The following is a 14,141-nucleotide window of genomic DNA, read 5'->3' on the forward strand; positions in this document are numbered from 1 at the left end:
TTTGTTGGTGTTTACCATTGCTTCGTTTAAAGCAAAAACAAAAACAGTGCACCTATCATTCTCTTCCACTAGCCATACTACATTGCACCTTCCTTGGAAGGAAGAAGGGAATGGCCATCTTTGTATTCTTAATAGCTGGACCTTTGTTCCTCAGTAGTTGGCTAAATAACTTGAAAAAATGTACAGTAGTCCCCCCTTACCCCTCCCCCCAACACACAATATAAAGATTTCCTGGACAAGTATGTCTTAAAATACCAGAGTTGATAGTAAAGAAAAAAAATGTTCCTCAAGGGCCCACTGCATGCATCAGTGACAGGAAAGCAACCTATCAACAGCAGACTTTACATTTCACCTGATGATTCTGGACTGTTTTCACAATAGAACCATGTGTGAGCATATAAATTGACATAGCTGGGGCACTTGGGTGGCTCAGTTGGTTAAGCTCAGGTCTGACTTTGGCTCAGGTCATGATCTCACAGTTTGTGCGTTGGAGCCCTGCGTCGGGCTCTCTGCTGTCAGCACAGAGCCTGGAGCCTGCTTCAGATCCTCAGTCTCCTTCTTTCTGCCCCACTTGCAAGTGCTCTTTCTCAAAAATAAACATTTTTTAAAAATAAAAATAAATCGATGTAGCTGTTTTAGAAGGGCAGTTGGGCAACATCCGTCAAATTGAAAGTGCACATCACCATTGCATTTCTAGAATATTCTCCAAATATTCTCACACAAAGTAGACAATCCTGTATGGACACATATCCTTATTTAGACTATTGTTAATATGTTTCTCAATAGGAGAGTGACTGGAATATCATGCTGTCATTTAGAATGAACTAGATCTCATTTAATAATTGTATTCAATGTTGTACAAGTATTTGTATATTTGTATTTATGATGATGATGATAATGATGGCTGTTCTTTCATTATTTGTTTATTTTTATTTCTAGAAGTAGGCTGTACACCCAACGTGGGGCTTGAACTCCTGTTCCTAAGGTCAAAAGTCACGTGCTCTACCAACTGAGCCAGCCAGGTGCCTGAATAATGACAGCTGTTCTTAAGTATATATCATATGCCAGTCATTATGTCATGCATTTGACAAATTTTATCTAACAATTCTCATAACAACTATATGGCAGGCACGGTTATTATCTACATTTTGCAGATGAGAGACTGAGGCACAGAGATTAAATAATTTACACATTACTTATAAGGGGCAGACCTGGTATTTGAATCCAGGTAGTCTGTGGTTAAAACAGTCTACATTTTTAACCTCTAAAATGCATATCCTAAAAATAATGCATATCCTCCTTTCTGCTGACAGAAAGAGATCAAGATATATATTGAATAAAAAGCAGAATTAAATGCATGATATGCTGTACAGCGTGTACCAGAAGGGTATAAAAGGAACAACAAACTGTCTTCTTACAAGGAGGGAATGGATGCCCTTTTACTTTGTTTTTTCTCTTGTGTGTGATTGAATAATAGGCATGTATAACTTAAACATTTTTAACTACAGTATCTGATCTTTTGAAAAATTACAGTCCTTAAGACAAGCTGTAGTCCTGAGTCAGGAATGTTCTATCCATCCCTACTTACCTACTTTAGTATAGAATTCGTCTTACTCTAATATCCTACCACAGTTCAAGATGATAGCTTTCTTCAAAATTCACTTTCAGGGGTGCCTGTGTGGCTCAGTCGGTTAAGTATCTGACTTTGGCTCAGGTCATGATCTCGTGGTTCGTGGGTTTGAGCTCCACATCAGGCTCTGCACTACAGTGTAGAGCTTGCTTGGGATTATGTCTCCTCCTCTCCTCTCCTCCCCTCTCCTCCCCCCTCCTCCCACTCCCCCTTCCACCCACTCCCCCTTCCCCCTGCTTTTCCCCTGCTCTTATACACTGTCTCACTCTCAAATAAATAAACTTTTAAAAAATTCACTTCTGCTGGGATTTGTTTACCTGATTCTGCTGTCAGTACTTAAGTTTTTGATTGACATAGTACCTCATTTTTGTATTTTACCTCTTTAAATCACCTACATTTTTTGTTTCCCAAAGGATTTGAGACTGATTATTGTAAGGTATAATTACAATTATGTACACTAGAATAGTTCTACAGTTGAGGAGTAAAGTCAACTTTTAGTTTCCTGGAAGAAGAAAAAAAAAATTCTGAGTTCAGTAGTTCTTGTGATTTGACAAAAGGACACACAACCATTTTGTTTAAAAACAAAACAAAAATATTTTTTTTCTTTTTCTAAATTTGGAGATCTCTTTCATGGGCCCTTTTATGCAATTTATACTTTTCCAGTTGTTTTGTTGTTTTTGTCTACTCAACTGAATTATAAGCTTCCTTAGGACAAATTCCATTTCATTCCATACTATTTTTGTTCTATCTGTACCTAGAAAACATACCCTTTATTATGGTTGAAATTGTAAATTAAGCAACAGCGGCAGCCCAGCTACATTTCAAAGATTACGTTATTACCACTTTTCAAAGATTCAGTCTTTGAAACTTAGAAATTAATACTACTGTTCTCCTTCTCAGCAGGGAATCTTCTCTGGTCACCCTCAAAAATCAGTTTATTGTCTCCCTCTCTATCTGCCCCTCCCCTGCTCATGCTCGCTGGCTCTCTCTCCTTCAAAAGTAAATAAACATTAAAAAAATTTAAAGGGGGCAGGGCTCCTGGGTGTCTCAGTCAGTTAAACATCTTCCTGCTTCAGTTCAGGTCACAATCTCACAGGTTTGAGCCCCGCGTTGGGCTCTGTGCTGACAGCTCAGAGCGTGGAGCCTGATTCAGATTCTGTGTCTCCCTCGCTCTCTGCCGTTCCCCCACTCATGCTCGCTCTCTCTCTCTCTCTCTCTCTCTTTCAATAGTAAATAAACATTAAAAAAATTTTTTTTAATCAATTTATTTCTTGGTTCTTTTTGAGCCCCTGCTTATTATGTAATGTAAAGGAAATTTATTCAAACTTTTGTTTTATGACAGTTAAATATTTTTAAATACAGCCTATCGCTTTCAACCACCTTTTTCTTTCTCGTAGGCCAAGTTATCAAAGCATGGGACATTGGGGTGGCTACCATGAAGAAAGGAGAGATCTGCCATTTACTGTGCAAACCAGAATATGCATATGGCTCTGCTGGCAGTCTCCCCAAAATTCCCTCGAATGCAACTCTCTTTTTTGAGGTAAGTGTGTGTGTGATGTTGCCTTGTTAGCCTCTGTTCTAGTATAGTGCTGGCTCTGAAGCAACAGGCAGTGGAACAAGGAGCTAAGCTTGCTGTTGAGAATCAGATCCAACTTATTTATTTTGGAGCTTGGCTTCTTGAATTGTTTCCCACAAACCCAAGGGGTGTGTGCCAGTGCTTTCTTAGAAACGTGTTTCTGGCACTGAACGATCATATCCAAATAAACAAAAGACACCAGGCTTAAAAAGAAAGGTTCTGGTCAGTGGTGTGAGTATAACATACTCAAAGTTGACCAGAAGACAACGTTGAAAATGTGGCAGACCAGTGTTGAAATATACCTAAACCAAATGGTAAGATACTTTCATATTATACAGGTTTACAATTTGTCACCGGTCTCGCTTCTTCATTAGAAGCAGTAGGTGGTGATAACATTATTCATTCTGTGTTGAATTACATAGATCTGTCCAAGTGTGATTAAAAAATTAAGGGAGGAAATGCCTGAAATGTCATAACTGGGTAAAACAAAATAAAACCAAAAAAACAAAAAACACCTTTAGTTGGTTGTAGGTCTGATTCATAGGATTTATTTTTACATTTACAAAAGGGAATTCCATGAATCTGGGGTGGAAAGGTGGTGGCCTCTAGAGTCAGACAAAACAGTTCTGGGCAGCACCTTGTAGCCCTGGCTTTTTGCCCACAAGGCAGCTTTCCTAGTATTTCCTGTCTGTCTTTGCACTGCAACCCCACAGGATGCAGTCCTAGACATTATCGTTACGTGAAGGCTCTTTCCAGGTATTGAAAGTGCAGCGTTCTTTTTTTTCCTACTTTTCCAATAACTGAGATGCATAGATAAATACTAAAGAGTTTTATTTTGTAAAATGAAAGGAGAATCGGTTGTCCTTGTCTTTAAGTATGTTAAGCTGGCTCTGTTTGGTCTTTTCTCAGCCAAATCTTTTTTTCCTTTCTAGATTGAGCTCCTCGATTTCAAAGGAGAGGATTTATTTGAAGATGGAGGCATTATCCGAAGAATCAAACAGAAAGGAGAAGGATATTCAAACCCAAACGAAGGAGCGACAGTAGAAAGTAAGTATTGCTGTGACAGTGAACAAGTCCTTAAAATTGGGTTCCATTTACAGGGATAAAATGGAGATTTCTTTTTAAAAATCTAGAAGTAAACAAATATAGCTCAACTCAAGAATAGTTTTAAATTCAACATTTACTTACTAATGACTTTATTTGGTAAATATTCATCCAACATGTCTATGCTAGGTATTTACTGTACCAGCTTCAGTAGACCCAGAAGATGTAATCCTATCCATCAAGTCCAAGTCTACGGACTCCATGGTGTACCAGCAGCAATGTTAGTTGCCTTATGGATTTACTCATTTATTTCTCAAAATAACCTTACGAGATAAGATTTATTACCCCCAGGTGAGAAAAGTGAGTTCAGAGAAATTGCCCCAAGGTTACAGAGTTACTGAACAGAGCAGTTGGATTGTAATGTCCTTCAGAGCTCTCAAACCTGTCTCACTGGCTTGTCTCAAGATGCAAAAGTTCATCGTTTTAGTTAGATCAAAATCGGGTAATAGTGTTCATTCCATTGTCTGTCAGGAGATCTAGGTTCATGTTTTGCTTTGCCATTTATTGGGTAACTTACAGCTATTCCATTTTTTTTACTTGCTAAACTGGGGGGAAGGATACTCCCAACGACCGATTACTTGATCACTCTTCCAGAGCACAATGTATGGACCATGGCGCCCACTGCTTGTCACTTTGTATTGTAGTCAGTGTTTGCCCATTTCTCCAGTAGACGGCTTGAAGCCCAGAAGCTTTTTAAGTCTTCTTGTTTCCAGCATTACCTACAGTGCCCTACACACATTGGGTGTTCGGTAGGTGCTTTCTGCATGGATAGATGTTTGAAAGACACCATTCACTGAGCTTGAAGTACCGTTAAAAAGAGAGTCATGAGAAAACATAGAAAAATACTTCCATTAAGAAAACAGAGTACTTGACAATATGAACTATTATAAAAGGCGTAGTTAAAATAAAGAGTTCATTTAGAACAGTAAACTAGAATGGTTGATTTTCTTATCTTTACCATTTGTATATTCTACTTGAGATGCATGTTTCATTCCCTTGGGTCTGGCAAATTAGTTCAAATTGAGTTACTTATTTAGTTGGAAACAGTTGTAAATAGTATTATTGTACTATTGCTGTTGGAAGTCTTTAGGTAGCAATCATTCCTGGTAAGTTTTAGAATAAATGAAGAGGAGCTCAAATGTATAATGTTGGAGAAATACCTAGCCCAGGAGCCAGAGGCAGAATTCTAGCTTCAGCAGACTCTAACTAGCCCTTGCCTTTCTGGGCTCTGGCTTCCTTTACAATGACACAGGGGTAGACATCTCGATTTCTAAGGTCCTGTTAGCCCTGAATGTTCCATGATAGAATTCTAAATGTTTATGAAAGTGACTAGAATGATAGAACATCATCTTCAGCACATTAACAAGTATGTAAGAAGGTTATCTGTAACAGATATTTAAATTTTTTATTATGAATATTTTCAAATATCAAAAAACCAGAGGTTTTTTTCCTATGATAGAGTAACTCCCAGATTCAGCGATTTATAATATATATTTTTAACCTGGAGGCTTTTGTCAACCAAATTAAAAAGAAAAACTTTCCCCAATTATAGGCAATGCCACAAAACTACCATTGCAGAGTTAACTTTGGGGCAGGCTAAATTAAATCCCATCTTGCTTTTGGTAGTATTTTTGGTGGGAGTCCTTATTTTTAACTTTGTTTTGAAATCATTTTCGCCTTACAGACAAATTGCGAAACTAGTACAGAGAATTCACTTATATGCTTCATCCAGCTTCCCCTAATGGTAACATCGTCCCTCACCACATTGCTGCATTTATCAAAATCAGGAAATTAACACCAATAAGATACTATTAACTATTAGGGGTGCCTGGGTGGCTCAGTTGGTTGAGCGTCTGACTCTTGGTATTGGCTCAAGTCATGATCTCATAGTTCGTGGGATCAAGCCAGCGTCAGGCTCTGCACTGACAGAATGGAACCTGCTTGTGATTCTCTCCCTCTTTCTCTCTGCCCTTCTCCCTCTCACGTACGTGTGTTTTCTCTCTCTCTTTCTCAAAATAAATAAACTTTAAAAAATACTGTTAATATTATTCTACAGATCTTGTGTGAGTTTCCTCATTTGCCGTACTGATGTCCTCTTCTGGTCATGGTCAGATTCAGGATCCAGTGCTGTATTTTGTCCCTCTAGTAGTAGTCTCCAGTCTGTGACAATTATCAGTCTTCCTGTGTTTTTTCATGATTTTAACACTTTTGAAGACAACTGGCCTATTTAGAATATATTTCAATTTGGGTTTGTCTGATGTTCTCCATGATTAGGTTGGAGTTAAACATTTTTTTTTTTTTAAATACCATGTAAGTGATGCCGTGCCTTATCAGTTCATCATTATCAGGAGGTACATGATATTGATGTTAACTTGGGTCACTTGGTTAAGGTGGGATCTGCCATGTTTCTCCTTTGCAAAGTTGCTATTTTTGCCTTACTAAGTATCTCTTTGGGAGGGATCTAACTACTAGGAGACCATGCAGGTGTCTTTTGCATCACATCTTCACACACTGATCCATGAATGGTTTTTTTTTTTTGTAAGTTTATTTATTTTGAGAGAGAGAGCACAAAGCGGGGTGGGTAGGGTAGAGAGAGAGAAGGGGCGGGGGGGGGGGGGGGGGGGAGAATCCCAGGCAGGCTTCATGTTGTCAGCAGGAGTTCAATCCCATGAACCATGAGATCATGACCTGAGCCAAAACCAGGAGTCGGACATTTAACTGACTGAGCCACCCAGGCGCCCCTGATCCATGAATGATATTTCCATGCAACAGTTATTACTGTAGGATTTGCCTAATGGTGATTTTTCTATTTCCACCGTTCCTTCTACAATTTAATTGGAATTCTGCCATAAGGAAGGGCTGCCTCTTCTTCCCTGTTTACTCAGTTATTTATAATAGTGTAGAGTCATTGGTATTTATTTTATTCTGTAGGTTATTATTCATTGCTACTCTTACTTTGTTGGTCAGATTGTCCCAGATTTGGCCATTGAAAGGTTCTTAACCTAGCTTTTGTGTCTTTTCAACAGACATCCTTTTTTTTTTTTTTTTTTTAATGTTTATTTTTGAGAGGTGGGGGCAGGGCAGAGAAAGGAAGACACAGAATCCAAAGTAGGCTCTAGGCTCTGATCTGTCAGCACAGAGCCCAACACGGGCCCTGAAGGAACACGAGGTCATGACCTGAGCTAAAGTCAGACCTTTAACCCACTGAGCCACCCAGGCACCCCCCTCCTTTGTTTTTTAAGCACTTCCTTACTTTTGGTACAAGATGCTCTAGGCTCATTTTGTAGCTTCCCCACCCCGGGGCTGGAATCAACCATTTCTCCAAGGAGCTCTGATTTCTTTTATTAGAAAACAGTATTTAGAGGGGCGCCTGGGTGGCGCAGTCGGTTAAGCGTCCGACTTCAGCCAGGTCACGATCTCGCGGTCCGTGAGTTCGAGCCCCGCGTCGGGCTCTGGGCTGATGGCTCAGAGCCTGGAGCCTGTTTCCCATTCTGTGTCTCCCTCTCTCTCTGCCCCTCCCCCGTTCATGCTCTGTCTCTTTCTGTCCCAAAAATAAATAAAAAACGTTGAAAAAAAAATTAAAAAAAAAAAAAAAAAGAAAACAGTATTTAGAAACCAAGATCTGGGTGCCGGGTATCCTCACATTGTGGAACGTTATTGCTTCTTAACTTGACAGAGCTGGGAAATAGATGTACCACAGAAGGCACGTGTACACAGCTTTACGTGTTCTCTATTAGCTGTACGTGTTCTCTGTTAATCCGTATGTCTATTAAAAGCTAGGAGCACATACTGATGCCTGCAGTTCCGATCCAGCACCTCATGTTCATCCTTACCTTCTCCCTTCACTTATTTAAAACTGCTTTCTCCAGCAGTGAGAAACCTCTCTCTCCTATCCACGATGTATTTGTTTATTTGCTTAATTGTAGTTTACACAGAAAGTAGTTTCAAAATTGCTAACCCACACCCCTGCAAAAAACGCACTTTGTAAACGCAGGAAGTATTTGTGTAGAAGTTCCTGTAGTCACCAGCCTTATAGCATACATTGAAAACACTGTTTTCCAACTTAGGTTAGTTCTGTGTTCTCATTCCCTTCAGTGTGGTTATGTTATTTATTTATAACGCAGTTATGTTCATTTGTTATGTTTGGATGCCATTTAGGGTCACCCCCCACACTCCGGTTGCTTTTAACTATTTATTTGTGTTTGGGGTAGATGAAACAGTGCCATGGTTCTAAACTAAACAAAAAGATATACACAGAAGTGTTATTCCCCCGTCCTCTGTACTAACCGGTTCCCATTTCCCCATTATTTCCACCTTCCTTCCTGCCTACCTCCTGTAGGTCACCAGTCACATTTCTTCTTGGTTTATACTTCTTGTGTTTCTTTTACAGAAATGAGCAGGTATCTGTATTTTTTTCTTTTATGTCCCCTTCCTTTTTGTACGGAGGGTAACATACTATCGATGGGTTTTAAAAAAAATACTTGAATAATTCTTTATCTAATTTTGCTTTTTCTGTTTCCTAATATCTTAAAAAAGGGTAATGACTAATCTTTTGTCTCTCATCTTGTTAGATTTTACTTTCTGGAAAGTTTAGAGTAAATGGTTTATTTTTACTTTTTTCATCCAAAAGCCCTATTTGGTTTTCTGGAACAAATCAATTTTTTAAAAACATATTGTATTTTCACTTATCCCTCTTTGAAACAAGTTCACTGTGTGTGGGAGGAGGACAGAAGGTTGACTTAAAAGTGGTGCCTGTCAAGGGCACCTAGGTGGCTCAGTCAGTTAAGCATCCAACTCTTCATTTAGGCTCAGTCATAATCTCATGGTTCATAAGACCGAGCCCCATGTCGGGCTCTGTGCTGACAGTGCAGAGCCTGCTTGGGATTCTCTCTCCCTGTCTCTCTGTCTTAAAATAAACAAACATAAAAAAAAAAAAAAAGTGGTGCCTGTCAGAAACCACAAGCACTTTGTTCTTTTAAAGTCTTCTCAGGTCTTTACCAGCTTGCCTTTTTTCATAGCATCGTCCGTAACACTTAGATTCAAAGCCAGGAAGAAATCCCCAAACTAAAGCCAGTTCTGCTGTGAAGAGAACAGGAGACAATGATGATCCATTACAATATATCATTATAGGGGAGCCTGGGTGCCTCAGTCGGTTGGGTGTCCAACTTCAGCTCAGATCATGATCTTGTGATTTGTGAGTTTGAGCCCCGTGTTTGGCTCTGTGCTGACAGCTTGGAGCCTGGAGCCTGCTTCGGATTCTGGGTCTCCCCCTCTCTCTGCCCCTCCCCCACTCGCACTCTGCCTCTCTCCAAAAATAAATAAACATTAAAAAAAAATTTTTTAATTATAATATATCATTATAGACACAGAAGAGTTACAAAGTGTCACTTCTGTGTGAAGGTATAGTGGGTAGTCAGGGAGGGGCACATAGGCTTTGGAAGTGATAGATGAATTTTGAATCTTGGAATCACTAAGTGATATTCTTGCGACTTTAGACAAGTTACTCAACAACCATGGGCATCCAGTTTTCCCATCTGTAAAATGGGAATGATCTTCTCCTATACACACACAGGTTGTGTGGACAGTTAAATGAAGAAAGGTGCCTAGTACAGGATGGAAATTACATTTCTTTTTTCTACCCTCTATATTATGCTTATAGAATTGGTTTTGCTTCCTTAAAATAGATTTAAGGAAGGAAATCCTCGACTCCTCATTCTCTTATATTCTACATCCAATTCATCAGCAAATCCGTTTGGCTCTACTAGGGTTGACCTGGAACTCATGATTAATTTGCCTCTGTCTTTAACACAGTCTTCAGATTAATTATATGTCTTCCTAGTACTAATCGTGCCTAAATCCTATTTCTCCAGGATGTTTGGTTGGTTGGTTTTTGAAGAATAAAGTTACGGAATGAATCAAAAAAGGATTTTACTCAATTGTGATCTTTTGCTTCCTTTTAATTTGTTTGTTGTGGAAGAGAGAACTTACATTAGTTGACAGGATTTATTCTTCCTCAGAGAAATGTTTACCCTCTCTTGTCAGGATCCTAATAATTGCAAATCAGTTTTTAGCTTCTGTTGTGCTTTTTCTTATGTCAATTAAGATGACCATCTTGTAATTCTTACTCAGTGTTCTTTTTCCATTAAAAAAGCCACAGGGTTCTAAGGTAATCGGTTGACACTGTGATGGCAACTGATACTTTAGTCACTGTATTTTAGTCGCCAGCAATGGCTGCATTGTCACTTTTAAGCTTAGCTTTCTTAGAAATTGAATCTGACTGACATAAGCCTACCACTCCTCCTTCCCCAAGTCACCCGTCTTACACATTTTTTGATTGTTTACTTCATTGCTTGGAGTAGACACATCCACATGCCGGCTGTATGTAGCTGTCTTGCCTCACAGTGCTTCACCACATCTGAGTGCAAGGATGCAGACACTTGACAGTGTTTTCAAATGTGAGCCTTTCAGCAGAGCCGTCTGCAGAGTTCGAGTTGTTGGAGTACCCTCCTTCTTCCCTCTCCCCTCTTCCTCTCCAGATCCCACTGAGTAAGATGGGAGAGGGGCTGGAGAATGACTTCAAAAAAGAGTAAGGAGGGGGTGCCTGGGTGGCTTAGTCAATTAAGCATCCAACTGTTGATTTCAGCTCAGGTCATGATCTCAGGGTTTGTGAGTTTGAATCCCACACTGGGCCCTGCGCTGACAGCACGGAGCCTGCTTGGGATGCTCTCTGTAGCTCTCACTCTCGCTCTGTCTCTGTCCCTCCCGCACGCATGATGTTTGCTCTCTTTCACTCAAAAATAAACATTAAAAAAAAAAAAAAAGAAAGAAAGAAATCCATAGCCATGCTGGAAAATAGGGAGAATGCAAGAAGTGGATTAGAGATTATGAAGAATTTCTGTTATATGTAAAGTAGATAAAATTGGACTGATGGAAACTAGACTCAGGGAACCCAACTCAAAACAGGTGTAGAGAAGATCTCTGCAGAGGTACATACCATTCTTCTCAACAAGCTTGGGCAGAACTCCAAGCTCACAGTCAGCTAGCTGGTGCAAGGGAGCCAAAGCAGGCTATGGGGCAATCATCTGGGTTGTTATAAAACAATATGGAACAGCTGGGCCAGTAAGCTTTAGTAGCAGTACTCAACTTTGGCTGAATTTAGAATTACCTGGAGAGCTTTTAAGATCCTGATGCCCATACCTCAGCCCAGACCAATTAAATAAGAATCTTAACTCTCACAGGCTGGAACTCCAGGCACAAGTTTTTAAATTCCCCAGGTGATTCTAATTTGCAGCCAAGGGTTGAGAATTACTCTATAGGGTCTGGCTATGTCTTTTGCTCGCAGGCTAAGGCCTGTAAGGCCAGATTTCTAAAATAAAATAGGGATCCGCCTCAGAAGACTGTGTGTCAAGATTTGGGCTAGAGGTTGAGGACATAAAGTGTCTTTGAACTGTTTTTTTGTTTTGTTTTGTTTTGTTTTGTTTTTTAATGTTTGTTTATTTTTGAGAGAGAGACAGAGTGTGAGCTGGGGAGGGGCAGAGAGAGAGAGGAAGACACAGAATCCGAAGCAGGCTCCAGGCTCTGAGCTGTCAGCACAGCCCGACATAGGGCTCGAATTCATAAGCCATCAGCTCATGACCTGAGCCAAAGTTGGACACTTAACTGACTGAGCCACCCAGGTGCCCTGAAGAGAACTTTTAAAAATACTCATCATTATCTTTTGAGATGTTTAATGGGACGTTAATAAGTCAAAAAACCAGCTTCTGTGAAAAAGGAAAAGGAGGATAAAGTTTCTGGAAATTAAAAATATTATTGGCAAAATTGGAACTCAGAGCAAGGGCCAAAAGGCAAAATGGACAGTCCCAGAATTCTGAATTGGTAATATAAAAAAGTACTCAAGAATATCTCAGAACATAGAGCAAAAAAAAAACAAAAACAAAAACCCAAAGATACAAAAGGCAAAGAAAGAAGGTAGGGATGAAAAATCAAAGCCCATTTGAATCTAATCCAACATGTGATAGAAGAAAATTTCCTAGAGAAAATAGAAGAGCCTTAATATTGAAAGGAACTTGGGGTGCCTGGGTGGCTCAGTTGGTTAAGCATCCAACTTCAGCTCAGGTCATGATCTCATGGTCTGCGAGTTCAAGCCCCATGTCAGGCTCTGTGCTGACAGCCCAGAGCCTGGAGCTTGCTTTGGCTTCTGTGTCTCCCTCTTTTTCTGCCGTTCCCCTGCTCGCACTCTGTCTCTCTCAAAAATAAGAACATTAAACAAAAAAACAACTTAAAAAAAAAAGATTAAGAGTGCCATACAACAGTAAAGAGTGCTTTTTCACCTAGGTACATTCTGGTGAAATTTCTTAATTCCACAGCTTAAAAGGAAATTTTGAACTGTTCCAGGGAGGAACAAGCCTTGTGCAAAGAAAGGAGAATCAGAATGACATCAGATTTCTTAACTCATGACGCTGCATACCACATGACAATGCTTTGAGCATTGTGACTATGAGTATTTTGACCCCAGAGTTCTGTCCTCAGCCAAATCATCATTTAAGTATGAGAACAAAATCAGCTTTTGGGAATATGCAGACTCATGCCCTTTTTGAAAAATACACTGTAGGATATACTAAAACATCACAAAAAACAAAACCAAGAAGTAAAGACTTCAAGGCATAAGAAACATTAGTGAGCAAAAAAGTAATTTCCATAACATGTCAGTGAAGTTGGATACATTTATCTTGAAAGATCTCTGAAATGACATAACTATAATGTTAAAAATAATAATGGCTTAACAGTCTGGAGCTAGGTTTTCTGAGTCATTTAAACAAAATGTGCAGATGGGAAGTGGAGAGGGGAGGCAAAATCATCCATGGTTTTATTCCAGGGGACGATTATGCTGATTAATTTGTTAACATTGATAAATGTATATATACCTTTAAGTGATTTGTTTAAAATGTAATGTTAGGTGCTAGGAAGAATAGCATGTAGAACTTCCAAACCAGAACTTGTGGCTCAGTTGGTAGAGTGTGCAATACTTGATCTCAAGGTTGTAAGTTTGAGTCCCATGTTGGGTGTAGAGATTACTTAAAATCTTAAAAAAAAAATTGGGGGGCAGCTGGGTGGGTGGCTCAGCCGGTTAAGTATCCAACTTCAGCTCAGGTTATGAACTCATGGGTTCAAGCCCCATGTTGGGGCTCTGTGCTGACAGCTCAGAGTCTGGAACCTGCTTTGGATTCTGTCTCCCTCTTTCTCTGCCCCTCCTCCACTCACACTGTGTCTCTCAAAAATAATAAACATTTAAAAAATTAAATTAAAAAAACTTTCTTTGGAGTGACGTGAAGAAATAGAGGAACAAGGAAAATTTAATCAATCTAATAAAAGTTATAAAAAAAATAACAAGAAAAGATTATATAGAAAACCTAAAATAAGATGGTAGGAATAAAACCAATCATATCAGTGTTATGAAAATATGGATGAGATAAAGTCACCTATTAAAGGCAAAAATTCTCAGAAGTTTAAAACAACAAAATCTAGCTATAAATGTTCTTTATAATAATATATATAATAAAATATAATAAATATTAAAAACAAAATGGTACTGAAAATTGGAAATAGAGGAATGATTTCATGTATGCACATGTTGAGATCTGATCAAACTATGAGGCTTTTTTGGTTTTGTTTTTCACATGCTTCTGAAGTATTTATGAATGTCCTGGTAAATTTTGTCCAGTAAGAAAGAGCAAATTCTTGAAACTGCTTTATTATGTGTTCTCACAAAATAACGTAGTGTGGTACTTGGTCTATAATGGACAGTGTTTATTCTTACAAATATCTTGAATT

The 14,141-nt window shown here is 39.1% G+C and overlaps 1 protein-coding gene across 7 annotated transcripts in view; it reads left to right on the forward strand.

Annotated features, from left to right (window-relative positions):
• FKBP5 (FKBP prolyl isomerase 5) overlaps window positions 1-14,141 on the forward strand; it is a 120,785-nt gene that overhangs the window by 77,824 nt on the left and 28,820 nt on the right. For all 7 annotated transcript variants that reach the window (XR_006966179.1, XR_006966180.1, XM_047102206.1 and 4 more), the window contains 2 exons: window positions 3,028-3,170; window positions 4,139-4,253. Coding sequence is in view for 5 of the 7 variants with exons in the window: in XM_047102206.1 (XP_046958162.1) it covers window positions 3,028-3,170; window positions 4,139-4,253 (258 nt within the window). In the remaining 2 variants the exon portion in view is untranslated. The remainder of the gene's footprint in view (window positions 1-3,027; window positions 3,171-4,138; window positions 4,254-14,141) is intronic.

Source organism: Lynx rufus, unplaced genomic scaffold (assembly GCF_022079265.1).
Source record: "Lynx rufus isolate CCGP_SWC_20201006 ecotype Redwood Valley unplaced genomic scaffold, mLynRuf1.p SCAF_6, whole genome shotgun sequence".
NCBI lineage: Eukaryota > Metazoa > Chordata > Mammalia > Carnivora > Felidae > Lynx > Lynx rufus.